Source organism: Phaseolus vulgaris, chromosome 1 (assembly GCF_000499845.2).
Source record: "Phaseolus vulgaris cultivar G19833 chromosome 1, P. vulgaris v2.0, whole genome shotgun sequence".
Lineage (NCBI taxonomy): Eukaryota > Viridiplantae > Streptophyta > Magnoliopsida > Fabales > Fabaceae > Phaseolus > Phaseolus vulgaris.
The window spans coordinates 1,824,800-1,851,610 of NC_023759.2; the positions used below are offsets into that span (position 1 = coordinate 1,824,800).

At 29.1% G+C, this 26,811-nt stretch overlaps 2 protein-coding genes across 3 annotated transcripts; both read right to left on the minus strand.

Moving 5' to 3' along the window:
• Positions 1-10,798: 10,798 nt before the first annotated feature.
• Positions 10,799-14,349, minus strand: LOC137816497 (cold-regulated protein 27). 2 transcript variants are annotated; one of them, XM_068619656.1, is made up of 5 exons: positions 14,154-14,349; positions 13,230-13,403; positions 12,569-12,863; positions 11,764-11,879; positions 10,799-11,173 (listed from the first exon to the last, which is right to left on the minus strand). In XM_068619656.1, the coding sequence occupies exons 1-5, from the start codon at positions 14,256-14,258 to the stop codon at positions 11,162-11,164; spliced, it is 702 nt and encodes a 233-aa protein (XP_068475757.1). In that variant the 5' UTR covers positions 14,259-14,349; the 3' UTR covers positions 10,799-11,161. The 2 variants fall into 2 exon arrangements, with proteins under 2 accessions (XP_068475757.1, XP_068475756.1); XM_068619655.1 differs by having other exon boundaries at positions 10,799-11,669.
• A 2,473-nt stretch (positions 14,350-16,822) lies between these two features.
• Positions 16,823-24,731, minus strand: LOC137816498 (uncharacterized). The gene is made up of 12 exons (XM_068619657.1): positions 24,245-24,731; positions 23,490-23,664; positions 23,331-23,414; positions 22,398-22,639; positions 21,627-21,849; positions 21,158-21,322; positions 20,951-21,082; positions 20,648-20,761; positions 19,574-19,621; positions 18,898-18,976; positions 17,437-17,493; positions 16,823-17,179 (listed from the first exon to the last, which is right to left on the minus strand). Exons 1-12 carry the CDS (start codon positions 24,430-24,432, stop codon positions 17,121-17,123), a joined length of 1,566 nt encoding a protein of 521 aa, XP_068475758.1. The 5' UTR covers positions 24,433-24,731; the 3' UTR covers positions 16,823-17,120.
• Positions 24,732-26,811: the final 2,080 nt, after the last annotated feature.

Genomic DNA, 26,811 nt, shown 5'->3' on the forward strand with positions numbered 1-26,811 from the left:
ACATGATGATATGGTGCCTGATAGCATTGAGTTGCATGTGAAAAATGAAGATATGTTATTGTTCTTTATCTTTGTCCTTATTGATTAATTTGATTCTAAAGCAGGAAAGTTATTAGCTACAGATTTGGCCTATATTTAGCATCTGAGAAATTAAAAAAAATAAAAAAAAATAATTTGAAAGTTGAAAAATTATTTGAGACTTAGACTTAGTGTGTTCATTTGATGGTGGCAAGATGTGTTGGCATGTTGTGTCCTTGAGAAATAGGTTGTGACTGGGAAGACCAGTGTCATCGTACAGTGTCCCTTTGTCTTAAAAGATTGTTGGTTAAAGTTAGTGTCCACAAGAATCCAGCTTCATTAATTTTGTCTGCATCAAACGTTTCATCTGGACACAAACACTAGATTCTTATGAACTTGTTGTACAAGGACTTCTCTTCAAAATTATTTTTATTCTCTCAGTTTCACTCACATTTGTACTATCTACAACCTGGCTGCCAATATTTTTTTCTTCTTCTCCAAAACTTTACATTTTTGCATTTTTATTTGATACTCGTATATAAAAAATATTTCTTTCACTACTAAAAAATCATTAAATAAAAACCAATTTTAGATACTAAAAATAATTAGTTGTTATATTATAAATTAGATATTATTTTAGAGACTAAAAAAATTATTAGTTTCTAAATTAGTTTCTATTATTGATAAATAGTTTCTAAATTGGTATCTAATTAACTACTAAGATTGTTGCTACCAAATTTAGAATATAAATAATTAGTAGTTAAAATCTTGTTACCAATATATTTTTTTTCATCACCAAAACTTTGCATTTTTATTTGATATTCATATATAAAAAAATATTTCATTCTCTACTAAAAAAAATTATTAAATAAAAATAAATTTTAGAGATTTAAATAATTGATTATTATATTAACTAAATTAGATATTTTTTTTTACTGAAATTGTATTTAATAAATTCATTTTTAATTTTTTTTTTTTTTTGTGTTTTTAAGAGATATGTCTGGTCAACACGATTTTTTATTGATGTAATGATGTAATGTTTGATAAATGTGACTTTAGTACAAAAGATATAAACATAAATCATAACAACTTCAATAAAAAAAAAAAATTATATGAAATGAAGTAGTATACACCAAACACAATTTGTATATTGTGGAAAATAAAAAAGTTAAAATCATGCTTATGGAGCATGATTTCTTTAAGAGAGAGTCATGTTTTTACTTTGTAAACACAACTTATTTAACTTTATAATTTTTTTATATTTATTTTTGAAAAATTACATTTCCTTGATGAATTGCTATAAAAAAATTATCACACAAAAGAATAAATAAATTGAATTAATTTAGAGATGCTTTAATCCTATTATATAAAAAAAAATTGTTGTAACCCAAAAAAACTTTTACTCAGATTTATTTGTCGATCAACAAAATTCTGCTCCAATCCATTTAATTAACGATAAATATTTTTTTACCAAATTTAGAATATAAATAATTGGTAGTTAAAATCTTGGTAATTAGTTACATACCAATTTAGAAACTATTTAATAATAATAAAAATTAATTTAGAAAAAAAAAATTTAAAATAGTATCTAATTTAGTTAATATAGCAAATAATTATTTTTTGTCTTTAAAATTGACTTCTATTTAATGATTTTCTTGCAGTGAAATAGAATGATAGTTAAACTTGAAATTAAAAATAATATAATTGTTTATATGATTTTCTTTGAGAGTGTTTGTAAATTTTTATAAATAATTGATAGTTCACTTATCATAATAATAATATAGTGATATTAAATATCTATTTATAAATTTCATAAATAATTAATTATTTTATAAAATAATTTATTAATTTGAGATTCAAAATTACTTAGGTTACCTAGTGAATAAAATAACTAATAACTAATTATTGCAATTTATTGTTGTTTATCTTTGTTTTGGATTTTTTTAAGTAAATTTTGAAAGTTATAAAAGTAAGACTAAGAGAATATTATTCATATTCAAACATATATATAAATCTATATTTAGTTTTAAAAGATCATTATTAGTTTTCTTTTCTTTTTTTATAATTATTTTTTACTTGTTCATGTTTTAGAAATAGATAGAATGCATCTAAAATTTTGGCACTAAATTTTTTGAAAATTTGCTTATTAGATTAAAAATGTAGTTACGAAAAAGAAATTTATCAATTTTTATATTTTTCTCTAAAAATCCTTCATGACGGCAATAAAAATATGCCTTTTCATTCTCCTTTTCTTAGTAAATCAACCTTTTTGGATTAAAAACTCATTCCTTCTATCATAATTCTTTTAGTAAAATACTTTTCATAACATTTTCTTTTTCACCTTCACTCAACTCAAATACGTTTTTCTCAATCTCAGCATTTAGTTTTCCTCAAATAAATTATTTCATTTCCAAAATTTGGTTATAGAAGGAATAAATGAAAGTATGAAGAGTTTAAGAGAAAAAAAAATAGAAAAATGATAACAAATGTGAATATCATCACCGAATTAAAATCAACATTAATTACAATAGAAACATCACTCAAATATTTACCATTTTTTTCAAATTTTTGAATCATTAAAACAGGTAAGTAAGAGGTCTAATTGTGCAACTAGGATATAGGTTAACAAAACCATTTGTTTTATATATGTCAATAATTTTACCACCAAATTGTGTTCTATTACACTTGGTTAAATCGACTCTAATAATGATGCAAAATATTATTTAAACAAAAAAGTTAAAATTATAAAAAAAAAAAAGTTTTTTTTTTAAATATTGTGTTATTGCTAAAATAATGTATGCTATACTAGTAGATTTTGCTTAATGTTGAAAGTTAATAGAGTAAAAAAAATTTAAAAAAAAAGTTAATTTTTTAATAAATAAATATGTGTGTTAATGTAAAACAACACTAATAAAGTCCGCTTAATGTTGGACAGTAGAGTCGACTAAATCAACTTTTGATGACGCTAAATATTTTTAATTTTTTTAATAAGTAAAATTATTTACTTTAGTGTTAGATTAATGTTGGCTTAGTTAATACTAATTAAAATAAATATTAAAAATAAATAAGGTTAGAGTGACACTAATTTTACTTATTTTTAGTATTTATGATTAAGTTATGGTCAATTAAGTCAACATTAATTTATATGTTATGAATTTATGCTCTTTTGTGACAACAAATATGAATCATAAATTATTTTTTAATCTTAAAGGATCAAATTTAAAGATGGCAAATCTCCTCACTCACAAAATTTCTTTTTCTATATAAATATCCTCACACTCATAAATTTCCTCAGAGTCATCTCTTTCATCCATACACATCTCATCCATCCAAACTCTTCTCCTCATCTCTTTTATTCACAACCATTTACTTCATCCACATTCATCTCCTTCAACAACATTCATTTCCTTCATCCATTACAAATTTTTCTTTCTATTTTTTCATTTATCTTTTACTTTTTTGAAGATAGAGGTGTTTTACAATATTTTTTTAAAATTACTTTAATTAGTGTAAAGTCAAACCAGCACAAATTAAATTAATATATTAAAAATTGATTTTATTTAGTATCGACTTACCCACGCTAAATTAAATAAATTTTAAAGTAAAATACATTCACATCGATAAAGCTGACACTAAATTGCCTTAATTTAAAAATTAATGAGACGCTACTTAAAGTCGATCTTCAAAAGTCAACACTAATAAATTAGCATCAATGATTTTAAAATTACACTCATGTTTAACGCAAATCCAACATTACTATAATTAGCATCAATTTTTATTTGTTATCGTCAACTTTTCATCAACACTAAATATCTATTTTCTTGTAGTGTAAGTATTAAACAAGTATCAGAGATCAAAATTAGACAACTTAAAATAAAAAGAAAAGCATTTTAGGGTATTAAAAACAAAATTCACTCCTTCTACATACATAAAAACATATTCAAGTCATAGAAAATAATGTAATTTTTTGCTTGACGCCCAATTTGTTGACTTTTTCTGGCAAAAGGAGAATGATAAAGCTACATCAAAAGAAAATAAAGGAATGTTGAATGAAAAACAATAAAGGAATGAAAATGACATAATCGAGGGACAAATTCTATAGTCATGCAACTTTGTGATGTGTATTTTTTTTCTCTCTTTTGGTGAATGATTTTGTAATATTTATGAAGTGATGAACTTAACAAGTATCTGTTGAGATGAGAGTTTGGAATTGAAGGAGCATCATCATAATTAGAAAGATGAGAAAGATATAGTTCATGATTGTAAAGGTTGTGTTGTGGTTGATAGAGCCACCAGAAAAGACCCTAATATTTATTTTTTCCAAACCCTAAAAGAAGATGATAAATCAAGGGACCCAATTGCTTGTGATAAAGGATGTAGCATATGCCACCATTTTTTTTTTCCAGCTGGAAGGATGATCTAGTAAAGTTCATGAATTATTGATTGAATCTCATGAAAAAGAAGAAGAAGAAGAACACGACATTGCCATGGCAGCCACCAATAGTTGAGAATTTAGATGATAAATTCAAGGACATTTGTTTATACATTTTACATCACTCTCTAGAAAATTGTGTGGTCTTCTTCATTAATTATATTACCTTTTAATCATCATCATTGTCATGAGGTTATAAATAATAAAATTTTTGATTAAATTATTTCATGTAGTTCCAGATGATTGTTATTACTCTGTAAATCCACTTGAACAGATGTTTAGTGTTACTTTGTCTGTAAACCTAACTAAAATGTTAAGTTTCTAATCATACTTAACACGAAAATTTTTAATAAAAAAATAAAAATGACATGTCTTAGATTTCTTCATTAAATTATCTCAAATTTTATTTTGTATGAGATATTTAAATTAGAAGGATTGTATGTGCTTGAATAGAGTATTAGATTAGTGAAATTGTTTTTAAGAGAACTATCCAAAACTATAAGATCGTTTCTTCTAATATATATGTCCAAGCTTTCACCATAAAAAAATTATTAAATAAAAATTAATTTTAAAGATAAAAAATAATTAATTACTATAATGATAAAATTATATACTATTTTGAGACTAAAAAAATTATTAATTTTTAAATTGGTATCTAATTATCTATAAAGACTTTTACTACCAAATTTAGAATCTTTCATATGATTTTATTTTGTAAATTTTTTTTATAAAATTTTGTAAGAAAATGACCTTTTACAATTTGTTCTGTCAATTTTGTAAAAGCCACTGAAGATTAGAAAGAAGACTTTCAAAATATAACTTTTTTAGTAATGTATTAAAAAAAATTGTGGCAACTCAATCCTAAGAAGACTTTAATTAATTATTTATTATATGACGTCTTAATTTAATTTTTACGAGTTTTATTATGTCACATTATTTTTAAGATTTTAATTTTTGTAATTTTTATTTCAATGCTAGACTCTTATAAGGTCTCGTTAATATTTATTTTCTATATTTTTTATGAAAATATATATTTTCAAGATAAAAAAATATGTTTTTACATTAAAATTTTGAATTTTAAGTTATGTCATATCAATAGGAAGGTTTTATAAGACCATTATGACCCAATTAATGTATGATGAGTATGTAATGAAGATGCTTTAATATAAGATATATCATGATCATTTAATTAATTAAAAAAAAACTATTTGAGTACACTTTATAGTCTAATTTGAGAAATAATATTCTTAAAATGTTTAAAATTTGTCCACTTGATGTTTCATCTTTTGTCATATACTTTAAGAATGATCCATAAGTGTTGATCTTAGAAAGGTTTGCAATTATTTTAAAACTCCACCTTTATGCCAAGATATTATAGCCACTTGGGTGGATATTCCTCACATTATAGTCACCAAACTTATAAATATTACAACTCTTCTCTTATTAAACTACAATTTTCTTAGTCCTATATTTTCATGTAGGGTTAATCTATATCTAAGAGTATGATTCACCATCTTTTGATTGATTATTTTCTTTTAATTAAGTTTTTTATGCATAAAACTTAAATATTAACACTATTAAAAAATTATTAAATAGAAACTAATTTTAGAGATAAAAAATAATTAGTTATTATATTGATTAAATTAGATTTTATTTTATAAACTAAAAAATTATTGGTATTTAAATAAGTTTCTAAATTTATAAACTAGTTTTAAATTGATATCTAATTAGTTAATAGGTATATATTTGGCTATCAATGTTTTAGCTACCAATTTTAGAATTTAAAGTAGTTGGTAGTTAAGATCTTGGTAGCTAATTAGATATCAATTTAAAAATTAATTTATAAATTTTATTAATAATAAAACTTACTTTAGATACCAATAAATTTTTTAATCTCTAAAATAGTATCTAAATTAGTCAATGTAGTGTGACTTATTTTTTTTTGTCTCTAAAATTTATTTTTATTTAATGATTTTTTTATAGTGTAAATCTTTATTAAAAATATTAAATTTAAATAGATTTGAACCAATAATTTGCTGGTGAACCAACCTGATTAGGATGTGAGTTATTGTAATTTGGATAACTTATCACCATTATAAAATATTACTTTTTTTTCTTTTAAGAAAAAAGTTCATTCACTTATAATAAAGTCTTTATGTTATAGGAATATCAATTATCAAGCATTTCAGATTTTTTTTTATACAAATTAAAACATCCTTTAAATGTTCAAATTATTTTATTTTGTATCAATAAAGAAAACAATCAAATCTTTTCATAATGATATTTTGTGATTAGATAATAGAATTATTATCCGATTTATTTTATAGGAGATAACAACACAGAAAAACTTAATATATTAAAGAATAAAAGATACACAAAATATTCATAGCTAGTAATTCTATTTATATTAATCATCTATCGAGCACTATCAACAGATAACTAATTTATAACAATAATAAAACTGGAAGAAAATTTTGTTCTCCTAATGGTTATTGGCATTGTGGTCTTTTCTTTTAGCAGAAAATATAACCCTAAAAAAATTATTAAATAATTTATAATTTATAAATTAAAATAATTAATTATTATTTGATTAAATTAAAAATATTATTAGTATCTAAAATAATTTCTATTATTAATAAAAATTTATAAATTAACTTTTAAATTGGTATCTAATTATTAGTTATCAAAGTTTTAATTATTTAATACTTTATATTATAAATTAATTTCTATTAATTTTTTAAAGATTTATTTAAAATTTAAAATATTAATAACTAAAATTTGATAATTAATTTAGAAATTAATGAATTATTATTTTGTTTCTAAATTTAATTATTATTTAATGATTTTTTTTTTATGTAAGTAGATGATGTTAAAGGGAAAGGTGAAGAGTTTATTGAGAGTGTGAGGAGATATTATTAAAAATGAATGATAAGTGAGAGTTTGATCTGTTGTTTAAACTTTCTTATCTTCGGAAGCCCGTTTGCGGCTGCTTTTTTAGAATATAAAAAAGTGCTTTACAACTTGAATCCATATAAGCCATAAGTGCTTAGCTTCATAAACCCCTTTTAATTGTATACAAAAGCATGCCCTAACTTCACCAATTAATATAGGATCATCACAAACATCAATTTACTCCACTTATTCAACTATATCCCTTTATAATATCCTTACTTTACTTTAGATTACACAACATTATTCATTCTAATTCTTTTATTATTACAATTATGCATCATCAAGATAAAACAACCTGATATGTTACAAAAATATAATTTCAAACACAATCAATAAACCTACACTTGACCCAAGTTAAAAGAGAAATTCAAATTTAACATCAGAAACAAAAACAACTACCAAATTACGAGACTTTTAAAAAACTCATTTATAATAAACTCCAAACACGATTCCACCACAAATTCACCAGAGCAAAAAACATCTTTATAGATTAATTTTTTCCTCTTGCACTTCTATCAACACATAACCTCTACTCCTCCTTAGGTTCAATTTAGATAGAAAAAGAACGTCATCTCGAACCTGTAAAACACACTACTTCTTCCTCCTTAAAGCAAGAGGGTTAACTATACAAAGGGGGTTAACTATACAAATTCTCTAAAACTGAAACACTTACTTCTTAACATATTTCATAGATAAAAACAAAATAAAACAACAAAGATAATAAAATAACTACACAACCATTTGGGATGCGCAATCTAAAATTAATTTATTATATTTTAGATTGTGTAATCTAAAATACGTTTCTGGATTCAAAATTGTATCATAAATGGTGTAATATAAAAGTAAAAAAAAAGTGTATTTTATATTGCATAATTCATATTATATTATTTTGAATTGTAAAATTTAAAATATATTTTATTTTATAAAAATATACTATAAATTACACAGTTAATAACATACCTCCAAATTAAAAACATATCTTGTTGGAGGATCATAATGAAATCCTAGATGATTTAATCTAGAAATGTTTTCAGCCATGAAACTAAGAGGAATAAATTGACCTTAACAAAAACAAAAACTTATCTTTTAATACAAACCCAAAAAAGAAAACCATGGAAATGCAGAAAATAATTGCCCACCACCTAATTCACTCTATTGAACACCACAATGTATGTTACACAATATTTAGGTTGCAAACATTATACTCGTACGTTCTAACGTTTTTTTTTATATAATACACATCAAATTATTCATAAATAGATATAATTTTGCAGCATTTGATCAAGGAATATAAGTTATTCTTATTTGTATATTGATTCTTAATTTTTAATACTTTTATTTAATTTCATAATACATTAATGAATTAAGAAAAGAAACCATATAATCAGTAAGGACGTGTTTGATTACATTTTTGTTTTATTTTCTAAACTTTTATTAAAAGTTAACAACTAATTTGTAGAGAATAAGAGCCTGATAAGAAGATATACACGTCAAGAAAAAACCCGTTTAATAAAACCCGAGTCCAAAAACAGTGTAATGATGTTATCATTTTTATTTTTAAAACTATATATAAATAAATAGTTTTTTTTAATTAATTTCCAAATACTAATTTTATCAAACAAGTTTTTTTTTTTTGAAATAGAAAATACCCTTCAAAAATAGAAAACAAATAAGGGCAATATATGTTTGGTGTGAAAAAAAAATCAAGGTGTGATGTAGATTTTATAAACTTAATTTTAGTTAACTTTAAAATTTGACTTTGTTGAGATGTGAGATTATAATTTAAACTTTTATCTAAAAAAAACTTTCAGTAGCAGTAATATTCCTTGGTATGTTACAAAATTTTCTTAAATATATAATCATCTTGTATGAAAATATAATTATTATCAACCCACGTTTATTTTTTCAATTTTTGTTGCAGAATAATCAATTTTGTTTCTGACGTTAGCACTAAGTATAAATTCTATATACCAGCCACAACCTTTCTCGATATTATTTTCATTTAATATAATCACAGTAACATTAATAAACTATGTATAAATAGCAAAGTTAATAACTTGAGAAGGATAATCGTAGTAGCATTATTAAGAATAAAGGTAATCATAATGGTAATAAAAACATTAATATCAATTAATAATAATAATATTCTGAATTGAACAAAATATATTTTCGAATAAATTTATGATATGGATTATTATCTTTTTGTAAGGGACATATATTTTAGGAGTGGCAAGGTGGGACAGGCCGTGCGGGTCGGTCCGCGGTCCATGGTAGAAAATGCAGGATGGGTTGACGTTTTCAACCCGCAGATCCGCATTAGCCCGCCCCGCATAACCTGCAGTCCGCGCGGGTCATGCGGCCAGCCCGCAGTAAAAAATGCGGGATGGGCTGACGTTTTCAACCCGCAGACCTGCATTAGCCCGCCCCACATAACCTGCAGTCCGCGCGGGCCAGCAGCGGGACGAGACGGGCTAGCCCGCTAGCCGGCAATTTTGTTTTTTAAAATAAAAAAAATATATATAATAAAATAAAAAATTAATTGATTTGACAACAATAATCCAGTGAAGGAGTGACAACTTTGAGTGAAAGAAAATTAAGTTTTCACTCAAATCACAACACCACAACACGTTCCAAAAAAACGCACACAACACACGACACACTCTCCTTTGCAGTGCCATCGTTCGCTCCGCTTGCGACTCTGCGTGGCTTCGCCTACAATTGTTATGCGCTACTGCTGCTCCGCTTCGCTGCTGCACACCGCTACTACCTCCACTCCTCATCTATGTTATATAATAATAATAATAATAAAATAAAAAAATAAAAAAAACGGACTGACCCACAAACCCGCAGACCAACCCGCATGGAGGACGGGCCAACCCGATCCACATGGGACGGGCCAACCCGATCCACATGGGACGGGCCAACCCGATCCACATGGGACGGGCCGAGCCGCTTTGGCACCCCTAATATATTTACATCTTTTGAGACAATGAATAATTTTCGGATCTGTGTTACATAATTAGTTGTATAACGTAAAAATGGTCTTTTTTTTCTAACTGTGATGGTGTACCTGGATCATATTCAAAACAAGGTTTCATTTCCACGTGTGTTAAACTTGTTTTTTTTCAGACAAATTAACTATGTTAAATTTTTATAATAAAAGAAATTTAGTTTAAGTCTAATCATACTCATAAAATCAATTTTATAAAATATATCTTCATTTATATATTATAAATATGCATTCGTAATCATGAACATCAGAGAGATGTCTTACAATTAAAAATGATAACTAAGTAAAACTTTCCTTGAAAAAGGAAATATCTTAATCTAAACTCTTAATTTTGTATTATAATTGTAATAGTAATAAAAATAAAAACAAGTTTTCAGTCCATCGGAAAAATAAGAAGGAAAAATACTGAAATTAATTGGATCTGAAATTCACAAAAGCTTTTTCATGTATGTACAGACTTCATTAAGAGAAGCTAAGAACAATTGCCCCAATAAATTTTGATGTCAGACACCAAGAACTCTATAAAACCCCAAGTATGGGTGTTCATAACACAAGTATTAATTTGATCTTAAAATTCTGGGTACAATATTAGCATCTGCAATTTCCGCAGAGACTCTTTTTGATTCATAGGAATTGATCATAGTACTAACAATTCCCTTGTAACTCCGATGCTATAAGGATGTGTGATCCATAAAAGTTTCAGCAAATCACATTTCTGATAACCCCTCGAATTTTAAGTGAGTAAAATGTTATTTTTGCTCCTGAAAATTTTGAGACCAGTCACATTAGTCCTAAAAAAAACCAAAATCACATTGAAAAAAAAATGGTAACAACACTTTTTTTACCACACTGGTCTACTGTCAGTTAAAATTCCCAGAAAACTACAAAATTATGAACAAGACTCTGTTGAACAAGAGCGACCAACAAAATTTTGTAGTTTTTTTATGAATTTTAAATAACAATAAAGGGTGTATTCAAAAGTAAGTATTTATTAAAAAGTGTGTTGATAACATGTTGATGTTTGAAAAATGAAAGTCAATCAATGATAATGCAGCTCTTTTAATCAACAATTAGGATTGATCAACATTTTTAAATTTTAGGGATGAAAATAGTTTTTTTTTTTCATAGTTGAGACTAACGTGACCGACCAACTCTAAATCTTGCAGAAACAAAACTGTGTTTCAGTGTATTTTAATCAGCAGAAACAAAATCCTTGGTAAAATCTCCACCATATGAAGATTTTCTGTTAGGTACCATCTGAAACAGCAATTTGAAATGGTCATACTCAGTTCCAACCACGCACATGAAATTCCCAAGAAAAAAATAGGTATAATATAAAATAATTTATTACCTGATCATTATTGTCTTTTGCATCAGTTATCAAAGATCTCTGTCGTTTCACTTTGCTTTTTTTGTTCTGCTTTTTTCCTTTCACTTCATCATCAACAAAGTTCTGGCCTGACATCTCTGCAAGGAACAGATACACAAATTAGAATGCTTTAATAAATGGAATAACTCTTAGAATTCATAAATCATAAGTAGTAATACAAAAAAGCAGTAAGCTAAACTATTGTGTTATGGTTGAGATATGAACACATGGATCAACAATTTTCACACTGCAAACACCATAACTATTGAAATTTTATGTATCTGTTTTGATTCAGGTTGAATCCTCCAAAACCAACTTAAAATACCTACAGTAAATGTATCACAAACATTTTTAAAATTTAATTTGTTTTTTTCTTTAAATTTGCTCATTTTTTATTCTTGTAATTTTGAAGTGATCACATTTAACCTTTCAAATGATTTAAATAAAGTTTTATAAGTAGTTCAGATAATGCTTACCAAAAAGACTAAAATGAACTCCGATAGTTTTGTAGGAACAGAGTAACATATTTTACTCTATAAAGTTTTATGCTCACTTTTATTATTAACATAAAAACATTCAAACACAGTTAACTTCAAAATTAATTTTAACAGTAGTTTCCGCATTAAATTCTTTCAAAATCCATTGTCTAAACATTCACCTAATTACACTCTATAGAGGTGGAATTCTAGTTTCTAGAGGGTCACCAATTAACATTTGTCAGTCATATTTGGTCTTAGATATACATTAGAACTCAACAAAATGAAAAGAAAAGAAAAATGTGGGTTACCTGTATCAGTATCACTAGAAAGCATATCCTTATGGCAGACACGAGATTCACACAAATGAAGATGTCCTGATCCAGAGGGAGTTCCTTTCCTTTGACCTAAATCAACAACTTTGCTTGAAGCATGGACACTTTCTTGAAGGGATGGAACTACTGTGCTTCTCTGTTTGCTTGAAGATCGATAGTGCTGAATCCATGGATTTTCCCCCAAATCATGACGCTGGTTAATCCTACTCGTTTGCGGATTCAATCTCTCAAAATTGATTTTTTGCCAACACCCACCACGAAGTACCTTGAACTATTATTATTTATAAAAACAAACAAACTTAGTCCTGTGTAAGAGGAGAGGGAAGGTATACAAGTTAATAGGTTGTGTAAACAATCCTATATAAGGCAATAGCCCCACATTGCAAATTGATTTTTCAATTACAAACTGATATACATGGTAAGTTAATTGATGCTTAACATAATAACTTCCATTCATGTTTGATTTTATCATAACAACAGTGTCTATGTTGATTATTGATTGATGGTGTACAAATCTTTGCATATACAGAGTTTTAGTGATGACATTCATGATAACAACCAAATCAATCTCCCAATTTTTGTTCATGTTAAAACAAGTCAAATATTTGAAAAGTGTAGAACAGATTAAAAAGAAAACCTGGCCAGAAGTGGTAGCAGGGTCACAGGAAGTTCCTTTGCAGGAAAAGGAAGCTTTCATTTGCTTAGAATCATATAACTGATTAACAAAAGATGCTTCTATAGACTTGATATACATGCTGTGTTTCTCATCTGTCCACTCTGCAGCCATTGTGGAATCTATCTCTCTAATGCCCTGATACATACAAATTAAACCCCAAAATCATGTTAATACAATACATCTATAACACTAATTTGCCAATAAAGATAAATCAACACAAAAAAAAAACATTGCTCAGAAACCAATAAAAGGAAAACAAAACAAAGTTCAATACTTTTAGTGTTTTAATTTATTTTTAATTAGAATGAGATTTTTAAATTTATAATAGTAAAAAACAAAGCCACACCAACTTTGTGTTAGCACATATTTTTTATTTTAATTCAGATCGAAACAATTATATTTGTAATTTCACAAATATTTTTTAAACAGATCAAAACAACCCATTAATTAAATAAATCCATAAAATCATTCATATATATTGATGAATTGATGAATGAGAGTTGAGAAATGCAAGTTGGAACCCAAACTTCTCTTAAATACAATTTTAGGACAAAGACTTTCACCAATATCCAAAATATCTGGAAGGTCTTTGATTTAATATCCGAAAGACTTTAAATCGTGAATTGATTTAAATAAAAACGTCTGCAAAATCTGCATCATTCAAACATTAAATATATTACACTGGTAAAAAGAAAAGAAAAGAAAAAAAACAGTTATTACGGAATAACAGAATATTCTTCACTGCAGATGAAAGAAGCAAAGCACGAAGAGATTTTGTTGCAGTTGAACAGAAAAAAAAAATAAAAAAAATAGCATCCTTGATCGGTAACCCTAGAGAAAATTGGAAGAGCTTGTGAGAAGGAAGAGTTGAATGAATGAAGGTACCTGAATCGGGTTGTTGTTGTGGGAGGTGAGGAAGGTGGAAGAAGTGGTTGGAGCTTGTTGTTGTTGTTCTTCCGTTGTTGTGGTTACTCTGAAATTGTTGTTCATCTTATATGTATGTATCTGATATTTTGTGTGTGCAAAGGGAATTCAAAAGGGTGAAGGAATGAATGAACAAGAGAAGAGAAAGGGGCGGTGATGGGTACAAAAAGGGAATACAGTTGTCTGCGCTTTTACACGTGTCATGGGACCAGCCCATGGCCACGTCACCGTCAGGCTACATTAGCATGGAGATATTTTCATCTGCACATCCAAAATATCTCTTATTTTTTCTTCCTCACATTCTTTATCTTATAGCAATTCATATTAATTTTCCTTTAAATCTTGATCTGTCACTTACATCACCAAACAGTTCCATTCCTGCACTTAAAAATCTACCACCTCCTTTTTCCTCCTGCTAGATATTTTGTTGCTGCACTTCTACTTTTGGAAACTTGTTTTCCAAGATATCTTCTCAAATTGCATCTAAATATCCAATGTTATCTCCTAAGTTTTGTGTGTAATTCTCTATAAAGTCATGTGCTTTTCTTTGACTTGTTCGTCTCAAAATTAATTGTAAAATCTACTTTATTTGAAAAGGTGATATTTTTTAACTGGATAGTTTAGCTTCAATAAAATTGGATCTTATTTTATGTGAAGGTTTTCTTTATGGATTTTTTACATGTGTGAATGACAAGGCCTTAAGTAGTATTATCCATTCGATACATAATTCATTGGTATCTTAGCAGTCTTTGAATTCTTCAAACTTTTATTTATCTCGCGCGCGTTCCGTCGGTCAGAGATTGCACTCCGACACTCAAGTTAGTGCTAGTGATTAGTTAGTTCTCTTAAGATATCAAAAAACGTATATTTTCTTCTTTCAGAAGTCTTGTTTATAAGTTGACTTGGTCCTTGTGGGCTAGATAGTTGGTTAACTAAGATGTGTGTAGTGGTCACTAGATCGTGTGTAGTAGTTTCCTGATATCGTGAGAATGTCTTTCATAATGTGTCATTGACTTATTCAAAGCTAATTATAACTGCTTTCTTACCACATATTTATTTTATTATCATTAATTCGTGTCCTCGATCTATTCGTGTCCGACCGATACAGATTTGGTTAAGTTCAATAAATGAAAAAGTAATAATAATTTGAATTTGATTGGAAATTATAGAATGGTGAGGTGGGTGATTTATAATTTAAGTGAAATTATTTAAAATTTTATTTGAGAGAAATTATTGGGAAGAGAAATTACACCCAACAAGGGCAGGCACAGAGTCATAGGACACAGGGCTCATCCTATTGGTTACTGTCAAGTGAAAATAAAACAAATAAATAAACAAAATTATCAAGAAAGATCACGAGAGATATGAGATGGGTCCGTGGATGAAAAACACATGATGATATGAAGCATCATGCTATAACATCGGATCCATTTTATGTCTGGATCATGATGTTCTCTCCTTCAGTTTAAGCCTTTGGTTGGATTAGTTTCAAGATATACATGATGATGTTTTTCAGAATTGTCTTTTTCAAGAATAATATACCTTCTTTTGCTAAAGGAAAGAAATGTCAGATTTTGATAAATTAAGAACATGTTATAACTTTTTTCTACCATCTCTTAATAAAATAAATAAAAAAAATTATTGAAAGACTTAGACGTACAAAATATCTTATATTAACTTTTAGTTATCTTTTAGGTATCTGCATGTGTATGCACATGTGTAAAACAATTAAAATTATATCTCGTTTTCATATATATGCCCTAAAAAACTAAAACACTTCCTTGTTATAACTACCAACATTTACATATGCAAAAAGTTAATGTATCTATTCATCAACAATATCAAGAAGTTAATGAAACATAGTAAATATGACAATATCTTAGGTTTAACTTTACAATCACTTTAATAAGAATAACTTTTTAAATTACTTGTTAAAAAAAAAACTTCCAATAAGTTAGTCAATTTTTTTTACAAAGTTTTAATATACAAGATATTAGATAATCGCTACTTATTAATATTATTAATAATATGTTCATCTGAAACATTTAATATATGAATTTAATCCCTCAACTTTCTCTCAGAGAATTTAATTTTTAAATTACAGAAATAAGTTTTTAAAATCTTATTTTATCCAGACCTTTAAAATCTTTATTTTCTAAGCAAATATTATGATTTTAGGACAGATTTAGGGCAAGAAATGATTTTAGCAGTTTAAAATTTATAGATTTAGTTTAAAAAAAAAGTATTTAAAAAACTTGTGAGGGTGAAATCAAATGTTTTGGTCAACAATTTTGAATCGAAGTTAAAAACAATATTCACATCAACATAATCACATCACTTAAGATGCTGCTGTTTGATGTAGCCATGGGTTCAAACAGGTCTTTGACACTCTAGAATTTGGTTTTCCTTTCTTATTTCTTGAAGACTACCGAGTTAGTCAAGATCTAAGATCTAGAATTTGGTTTTTCTTTTTCGAGTTAGTCAGGATGGAGTTTTTCAGTCTTTGTTCCAAAATATATCTGTATTAGTACTACTAGTATATTGCAGAGATTCAAGGGTGTGGCAATTTATATGCTAAACACACTATTGGTTGCAAAAAAATTGATCAAAAAATTTGTGTACAGAAAGAGAAAATAAATAATTGACACAAAATTTTCATTACTTAACAACACCATAAATGCTTGGATCTCAGGAAACTGAAAAGAAGTTGCTCTGACTTCATGTTAAGGATAATATCATATTTTTGCTGTCTAACTGAGCCTCAGGGTATTAACCCCACCATGATCCATGATGACCTTACTCCATTATCATATACCTGTAATTGAATTATGAACATGCTTGCTAATATTCAGTCATCTACAACCTTCAAACGCCAAGCATAAAGAATAGAATACAAGATCCAATAAAAGTGAAATAAGTTAGTTTGATTCAAGCTTCTGGCTTCTGGTCGGATTCTGGTATGACAGTATCTTGCAAATCAATCTGACCTGCATAACCACAACACATCATTACATCTGCTATGAGAGATGAGCCTTGTACACCAGATTATAGCTACCAGTCAATTTTGGTCATACTAGAAGAAACAAAGCTACACAAATACTGCAGGTCCTTATTTGTCAAAGAATACTTATTCTCCATCCACTGAACCCAAAGAATACGTGCATATAGCTATTAAGAATAGCTATTCATACCTAACAAGGTAAACAATACATTGCATATGTCAATTAAGAATAGTTATTCTTACCTAACAAAGTAATCAATGAAGGAGCTTTTGATGATCCATTTTCTCTGATATCTACATCTGCAGAATATTACGTAAAATCTAAGGATTAATGTTTGAATACTTAACAAAAGACAGATTTTAGTCAGAAAGTATCTGTCATGTTCTTGGTCATCCCAAGGTGCTTTTTTTTTAGTATCTTCTTCGGGCATGCCTACAAATGGAGGATCATTATTCCATTTCATCTCATGCTTTTGAATGGTGAAGTTTATCTAGATAGAAAAAGCATTTCTTTGCCTTACTGTCATAGTCAATGTACTTCCTCATATTTTATGGTAGTGTCAAATAGATTTAGGGTGTGCAATTACAAAAATTAAACTATTGAAATAATTTATTATTATAATAGACTATACTCAGTTTTTGTTTGGATAAGTTTGATGAAAAATAGCAGGAACATAATTAATTTAGTTTGATTGAATAAAAATAAATCAACTCACAAGAAAAAGGATCATGAAATTCAAAAGATGAAAAAAAATTGTTGAAAAAATAATCATAAGTTACGATTTTTCAGATTCCTAAAAAAGAAATTTTACAAATCTCACTTATGATCCTAAACATACAAAAAAAATAAATTCCCAAAACATTTGAAAACATAAAAAATATCTTCCCCAAACATATCATTGTAAAATCATCATCGAAACATGTTATCCCTAAACCATACAAACAATGTAACAACCTATGTAACACGTACACTAGACTTACACTTTGACACATGACAAATATATGACACGGGATACAAATGTATATTTTACATCATTATGAACTATATGATAGGAGGTAATCGTCATCATTGAAAGTTGAGGAAGGGCTAAGCAGGGAGGACAACGGGTAGGCGAAATGGAGGTTTGGGCCTTGGAAGGATTTGGTGTTGCTCATATTTTACAAGAGATGCTTACTTATAAATCTGATCATATTAAAACATTTAAAGAAAAATTAACAAATTTCACATTATATGAAAATATGATAGAAGATTAAATAAAAAAATTCTCAATAATAAATATATAATTTAGATATTCCTGAGATTATATATAAGATTTGTTCTTTATTTCTATAATCATAATAGAAACTTATATAATAAGTTATGAGTTTGTAGAAGATCACTGTATTTGTCCTTTTCAAAATTATGTTAGAATGGTTAGCCCACAAATTTTTTTTTAATTGAATACTTCACTGTGTAATGAGTGTCTTACATGTATTATTACGTGTTAGATACATGACCACAACATTTAAGAGGCATGTCCGAACAACTGCCAATTCCAAAACAGATGAAATCAGCCAGCTCCCTTCCTCCCCGTTTAAGTTTTGTTAGTAAATATTTTCGAGTTGCACCCAAGGATTTCAGCATGAACTATACCAGCTTTCTTACTTCATAGAAATTTAAATCCAGGTAGTCACTAAGAAGATGAATTGTCATAAGTTGCATACCTGAACTTTCAAGTGATTTAAGTATGTCTGACTTCTTAAAAGTATATCCAATGAAATTGTTGTCTTTGGATGTCAGCATCTGCAGTTTTAAATAAATAGTAAATTACTCTTCAAAGAAGCTGGAAAATTCAGAAGACAACAGATATGGTTCAAATAAAAAGTTCTCTTTATCTTTGCCAATTCACCTAGTACCTGAAAATAGATATGCGCTTAATACAATGAAAAAGTAAAAGACAAAGCAGCTGTGCTACATTTGAAAAACTGCTAAATCAGAGTTTCAAGAGAGAGAAAAAATCTAGATAATAAACTATAAAATTTCGTTAACTCAACATAGAGAGACATTACTTTGTTTGAATGAAATTTTTTAGTTTACTTAACCAGCAGAGTATATATGGTACTCATAATCAAAATAACATTAAAGCAAACATTTGCCTCCACACCCAATAAAAGTAGTGCACTAACCTATGACTATAAGTAAATATAATAGGAGACATACTAAATAATTAAAAAAAGAAATCAATCAAAGTTAACATTCAAGATATGGTGCAACGAAATGAAGTGTTTTTGTCATGTTTGCACTTTGCCTACACACTCACATCCTATGTTTGCCATGAACACGACAAGTATACTCTTACGAACAATCTAGATAAAATACAGGCTTAAGAAAACAAATTACCTTCCGCCATGGTCCAACAGTTGCTGTTACAGATGGTGGGCCATCTACCTGCCAATGATTGAAATCACTCTTTTAGGTGTGTTTTAGAGTCATTAGACTTCACAAAGTATAAAAAACAGAAGACAAAAATAGCCTGCACAGCTCCATTTTGAAAATTATTCTATCATTGACTCATTGTCAGTCAATGATAACAAAATCAGAAGGTGTGGTGGCCAAATAACACTCTTGGAAAACCACAATCAATAAAAGATTGGGGAAACAATTCTGAACAAAATAATAAATACATAACAGTATACAGCCAGGCTTTACTTTTGTTACTTTGAAAACATGCCAATTCTTACAACACCAGTTTAAAGGATCTGTTTACAACTGTCACCACCAACAATTTATATTGATATTAAATTATTTATAGATACAAAGAGACACTTGGGTCGTATGCTTGTTCCATATAAAACCCAGCCTTCTTAAAAATTGTGAATTTCATGTTGGGCATTCTGTATAGTGGACCTCTTTGTCTAGGCAAGAACCCTTGTGTAGAACATATAAACAGTAGTAGGAAGAATAGTTATTCTTTATCATGAAGATGGGCATATAAATTGAGAGAGCACATATAACTAAATCATTAAGGATTTTGTTGAATATTTCACATTGACTAGAGATATTGTCAATTATACTATATAAATCAGTGCAAATCTCATCTACAAATTTTGTAGGATTGAGTTAAACCTAAATTAACAATCTAAAATTGTATCATAGCTTATCCTAACAAAATTTATTGGACCTATTGTGTTACCCGCTATCATCGCTCACAAATATCTACTTCCATGCATGAAATATTCAATTCTCGACATGAGTGTTAACCTCATCTTACAATCTTACAAACCGGCTATGTGGGGTTGAGTTAAGCCTAAATCCACTTTCTCATAGATAATATCTTGCACATGCATAATAATGTTTCATTTACATTCATCAAATCTTTAGTAGTTAAATGATTTTGGTGCCACAAGAAATTATTGTATATGAATAAATTTTACTCATGTTCAATGCATAAACTTTTATGTAATATATACTTACTTCGGGAAACTTCTCAAAATTTTGAGTATCTAAATCCCCAGTTACTGTAGGTTTAAAAGCAGCTTCTAATTCATAAAGCAAGTCCCACTGGACACCCTTGAACCATGGATGAGCCTGAAAATTTAAGTACAGATTTGTTAAGAGAGGACTCATGCAGATTAGCAGGTAACTTTCAGGGCAGAACATTGAAACATTTTCAGAATAAATAGCTCGTTTGAGACTGGAGAATCGAATTAGAAATAAGATTTACTCCAGTATTTGAAGGAATTGTCAAAAAACACAGGCTACCAATAAGAGTTGCACCTTAATTTCTTCTATTCCTCTGGTTCCTAGTCTTGAGTCAACATCACACAGTAAGCGACAGATCAAATCCTTTGCTTCAACTGATATCTTGGGCTCTTCTGGGAATTTCAGGCATGTTTTCCAGTTAACAATCTGGCACAGAAACACTGGGTTATATGAAAAAAAAATAGATATCAAGAAAATAAGAGAATCAATCAATCATAATACCTTACGGCAGGCCATCCTTGGATCGTCAGAACAAAATGGAGGATACCCAATAAGCATCTCATACATGATCGCCCCAAGAGACCACCAATCGCATTCTATTCCATAGCCCTTCTTGAGCAAAACTTCAGGTGCCATATAATCAAGAGTTCCAACAGTTGAGTATGCCTGACAAGGGTATAAGTTGGTAAGAATCAACAGATTTCGTATATCAAACAAAACTACCACTTAATATTACACCTCGGAAGCTAGTAACATAATAAATTTTAAATATCATTTAGAGCATTTTTTTTAATTAGTTGCTGCCTTTTTTAGTCTATCCCAGAAATATTTTGATTATAAACTGATTTGAACACAATAAACTAATCAAACACACATTTAGTCATTTTACTCAATATACTTTTGCTATTTGTCTATTATGCCAATAATAGTTAATACCCGCCAAGAAGCATGAAATGGGGTAGAGGTGTACCAATGCACGCCGGTTACGTTTCCACTGCTGTAATTTCTCCTTTGGCATCAACCAAGGAGAGACGGAATATGCTTCAGTTTCACTAGTTGATTCTTGACCGGTAAGATCTTCATTTTCCAATAAAATTGTTGAATACTTATCATCAAGAGGCTTACATAAGCCAAAGTCTGAAAGCTTCAAATGACCATTTTTGTCCAGTATCAGGTTATCTGGTTTAATATCCCTACACAAGCAGAATATCTTGGATTGAGTATAACTACACTTATTTATTTCACTGGAGAAAATTTATTTACTCAGCACAAAAATCGAAATATTTCTCCAGAATCATTATCAATTTTTATACCTCAAGATTTTCTTAACATTAATGATAAACCAACTCACTGTACCATATTTTTATATTCATCATTCACAATAGCATAAAAGTGGACTAAAAATAAATTTAGTCTTCTACAATCTGAAAAGATAAATATAAATTGCATTACATAATCTGCATTCCTCGCAAAGAGCAGTAAGCTGCATGCAACTAAGAATACTGTTTTTAGATGATTTCAGAGAAGACAGTGTGTTATATCTTTGTTAGACCAAGCCATGAGCCATGTTGAACCATACAAGTGTTCTTTGCCCCACTGCTTGCAGCCTCTTGTGCAAAAAGAAGCTACAAGATCGACTGCCAACAACACCAACAAAAACCTTATGCCACTAGATGAGGATACTATCGGCTGCCAATAGAAAAAAAAAAAAAACTGAAACAGTGTGATAATAGCCACATACCTATGTACATAGTTGTGTTGATGTATTGAGTTAATAGCAAGAATGCTTTCGGCAATGTAGAAGCGAGCAACTTCTTCAGAAAGAATATCTTCTCTCATTAACAATGTCATAATGTCACCACCAGGTAAATATTCCATGATGAGATAAAGGAAATCCGAATCTTGGAATGAATAATGGAGTTTTACTATGCATCTGCTATCAACCTCTGCCAGCAAGTTTCTCTCAGATCGAACATGTTCAACCTAAATTACATTGATATCAAAAGAAATTGAGTCCAAAGGTCAGAATAACTCCTAAAGATTTTTGTCTACTTGTATTTGAAATTTTTAACCTGTAACATAATTGAGCCCTTAGCTCATACCAAAAAATGGATGTTTTTATTCCATTTTCTTTTCAATGATGACAAATGGCATCAGCTGCTAGACAGAAAGTTGAAATAACCTACCGACTAAATAGTTTAACCATTCCAAAAATTACATAAAATAAAAGCATTCATGTTTTAGTAGCTAAATTACAATTACGTGCTGACATGATGCAAGCTAGAGACTTAATGCTGAGTGTCAAATTCTAATTTTACCATATATATGACAAGAGTCAAACCATCATACAAAAAATCAGTTTAAGTGGGAAAGAATTAATGTAATCAATTAAATGGATGAAAATGCCAATGAATTGTGAATATCACAAGGCTTTCTAAATTAATGTTGCGATCCCTAACATTGTCAGAAATTGCAAACAAATGTTGCCATGCGGCCACAGGTGCAGTCATAAAGTAAAAAAAAAAAAAACCTTGACCTTACAGTTGAAATCAAAGTGGCAGACCATTTTCTAAAACCTTGATTGCGAACTTTGCTTGTTTCATGCAATAAATTGTATGATTATCAGATCAATCAATGCATTGATGTATAATGCACTAAGTCTAGCAGCTGGTACCTGTCCGCGACTAAGCATCTCTGACTTCTTCAATTTCTTCATGGCAAAAATCTCGCCCGTACTTTTAGCACGACATAGCCTCACCTACATTTTCTCAAATGTATCAATGAACACACCATCAGAAGGAACCAAATGTTTACGCATATTAAATTTGCATACCTCACCAAAAGCACCTTTCCCAATCACCGTCAATTGTTCGAAGTCGTCAATTCCAATTTTACGTCTCTGAATCCTCATGTACTCAGTTTCTCGGCGCTCCAAGTTCCTCATCATTTCCTCCTTCTCCTCAACCGGTATCTGAGATTCTTGCACTTTCCTCTGCAGTGCCCTGCGTCTGAAACAGAAAGTAACACAAATGCATATGGTATCTAATTAGGTATCCACGTACACCATGACAAATTCCAACCATGTCATTTACCTTTATCAGTAATCATGTATACCAAATACTAGATAGATCATTAGACATACATAGTAATAATATCACATTAATCAACACCAACTTAACTTAGTTTTAACAATAATATAGTATTACTTCAATAAAGTATCATCATCAACATAAACTTACTCTACTACTCAACAAGAAATATTCAACCAAATCTATGAAAATTCAATCCAACCTTAAAAATATTAAATGCTGCGCGAGTGTGTGCGTAAACATGAGAATTCTTGTGCTACAAGCTACGATACTCTATTCCAAAACAGAGTATTAAAACAGAGAAAAACTCCGATACAACGAAGGCTAATACGTTGTCGGTGAAGATCATTAAAAAATACGAGAAATCGATCCTGACAGTGCAGGGTTATTAAATGAAGCAATAGATAAAGAAATATAGTATAGTAGTGAAAAATAGGAATGAATAGGTAGGTGAGCGAGTTAGGTGACGTAGGTAGCGTAGTAATAATAGTAGCGGAACCTGTCTTTGCGATCCTGCAATCCTTGGAGATAGTTCTTGTAATGATTCTCGATGAACTGCTTGGCGGCGGCGGCTTTCTGCCGCGTGACCGGCGAGGAGACGGAAACGTCGGGGCCGGAGTCGAAATCGGCGCGATCGTGCCTGAGGTTAATGGCGCCGAGCCTCACGGTTCCGTCGTAACCGTCCATTCGGATCGGCGATGACGAGATCTGCGACGCCGCGCTGGAACGAATCGGCGAGAACGCGATGTGACGTGCGGTGCAAGGAAGAATATGCACGCACGCGTCAACGGTTATGGTGGATGGTAGTGCCGGTGCTGTAGCTGGTGTTGTTTGTGTGAGTGCGCAATGAAATGAACTAGTACTTGCCAAAATGCATCAAAGCTGTAGCAAGCTGTCTTATAACTCTGAGTTGTCGCTTCTCCACGATTTCTTCCTTTCTTTCTTTTTTTTCTTTTTTATTTTTTATTTATTTTAGTGTAATAAAACGTTGCGGAATTTGATTATTTCATCGTATATTAACTAAAAAATAAAAGTAATTATTTATTTTATATTAGTAATTTTATTTATTTTATAATAATTATTTTAAAATTTATAATCATGGAAATGGATGAATGGTATCCTACCATCTGATTTTGACTTTGAGAGAGAAAAAAATTAGAAACTATTGTCGGCGGAGATCCATATGCATATGAAATGGAATAGAATAGAAAGAACTGAAAGAAGAGATTCAGGTTCTTGGAATTTTGCGTGAATTTCACGCATCCATTGCACCACCCTTTGGAGTGGACCCTAACCAACCCCCAAACGCTTTTCTTTTTCTTCAAAATCTTCACAATAACCCTTCCCTGTTTTTGTCCCCTTCCCTGTTTATGTCACACTGCTATCTTACCAATAAATTTAATTTATTCTCATTTTAGCCTCTTTTTTTTGTCAAAATAATATATACTCTTCCTACTCAAAATAATTCGAGAAATGTAACTCGATTAGGATTGCGTATTTGTTGGAAAACGAATTTTTAGCTGATCTCCGATGAGAGAAAGAGATTCACCTGCAAAAGACTCTCAAATGTTTAAGTCAGTCAAAATACAAAAATATGATAAATTCTAACAGTAGGAGCACAAAGACACGAAGCTATCTCTCGGACTTGAGGTCGAAAGAGTAGCGTCATATGTGAGAATGAAAATGCGTCTCAAGCCCCTCAGCTAGGAGGAATCCTTTTCCCTTAGACCTCAACTGAGACTTTGTTCCGGTATGTCCAATATAGTCTTACGTAGCTCAGGAGTCGAGACTAAAGACAATTTATATACTCATTCATCCTTCACTCCAACCACCAAGACGTCTTTTAAAGACAAAAACGTGACAGAAGACCGACCTCCAAAACGGACAATAACAACGATGTTATCTCTAGAAGTTGAGGTCGGAACATATATCATAGTTAATTCTCAAAAGATTTAAAAAAAAAAAATCAAAGTTTAATAAATTGAAATATAAAAAATGTGAGTAATTCAGCCTTGTTTAATATTTTGAAGTTTATTTGTATGTCATCGCTATCTCAAATAGTTATTAGTGATCAATATTCAACCTTTTCGGGAAGAATGTTCAATATTTCAATTCAACAACTTTTGCTTATCATTCAGTCATAAAAATGGTATATGGGCCATGGGAAAACTATAACCCAATTCTAGGTTAGCCCATTTACTGGATTGGTTTTGTTGATAGAAGCTCTAATTTAGTTAAAACTGTGTTTAGTTAAATTATTATTTTTCCATAAAATACTATTTTCCTACTAACTCTAATGCAAAGTACAAGCATTAAGATTGCGTTTCCAACTGCTATGTATCATAATTAGGTATATTTATTTTATTAGCTGATTAATTTATCCAAAAATAAATACAAAAGCAAATATGCATTATTATACATCATTGGGTTGAGGCGATATGTTCCTAAAAGTTGGGCTTTTGGTGTAACATTGTGGGTGCTAATGAAGGGTTATGCATTTTGCACCCCCATAAATTTCTATATGAATTAAAATTTTAATTTTATCTCTTTAAAATTTATATTTTGGTTCTTCTTTGAAATACAATTTAATACAATTTTTGTATTTTGAAACGTACTTTTCAAAATATATTTTTATTTTATGTTTTAAATTACATATTTTGAAATATATTTTTATTTTGTATTTTGGATTGTAATTTTTTAATACAAATTTGTGCATTCTAGTAAGAGTATTTTGAAATATAAAATAAAAATACATTCTAAAAATGTATTACCTCAATAAAAAATATATTCTAGATCTAAGAATACATATCAAAATGTGTAATCTAAAATGAATTAATACATTTTAGACTATACATTCTGAAAGGTATTTTTATTTCTAGAAAAAATATATCGGATTGCATACTCTAAAAAATATTACGCTAATTATTGATTTAAACATCTAACTAAGAGTGATTTAATGTAGTACAAGAATGAGACTACACAATCTAGAATAGCTCAAAGGAATAAATAGATATTGCCAACAAAAACAACATCCAATCACATTTTAGAAATGCATCACTTAAAAAC

What these genes read in the sequence shown, in the direction of transcription:
- LOC137816497 (XM_068619655.1), bottom strand. Translation starts at nt 14,258, where the DNA reads ATGAACAACAATTTCAGAGTAACCACAACAACGGAAGAACAACAACAA. An exon ending in ACAACAACAACCCGATTCAG is followed by an intron (nt 13,404 to 14,153) that starts GTACCTTCATTC and finishes TGTATGTATCAG; the next exon opens with GGCATTAGAGAGATAGATTC. An exon ending in CAAAAGACAATAATGATCAG is followed by an intron (nt 11,670 to 11,763) that starts GTAATAAATTAT and finishes TTGCTGTTTCAG; the next exon opens with ATGGTACCTAACAGAAAATC.
- LOC137816498 (XM_068619657.1), bottom strand. Translation starts at nt 24,432, where the DNA reads ATGGACGGTTACGACGGAACCGTGAGGCTCGGCGCCATTAACCTCAGG. An exon ending in CAACACAACTATGTACATAG is followed by an intron (nt 21,850 to 22,397) that starts GTATGTGGCTAT and finishes CTGCTTGTGTAG; the next exon opens with GGATATTAAACCAGATAACC. An exon ending in ATTTTGAGAAGTTTCCCGAA is followed by an intron (nt 19,622 to 20,647) that starts GTAAGTATATAT and finishes AATCATTGGCAG; the next exon opens with GTAGATGGCCCACCATCTGT.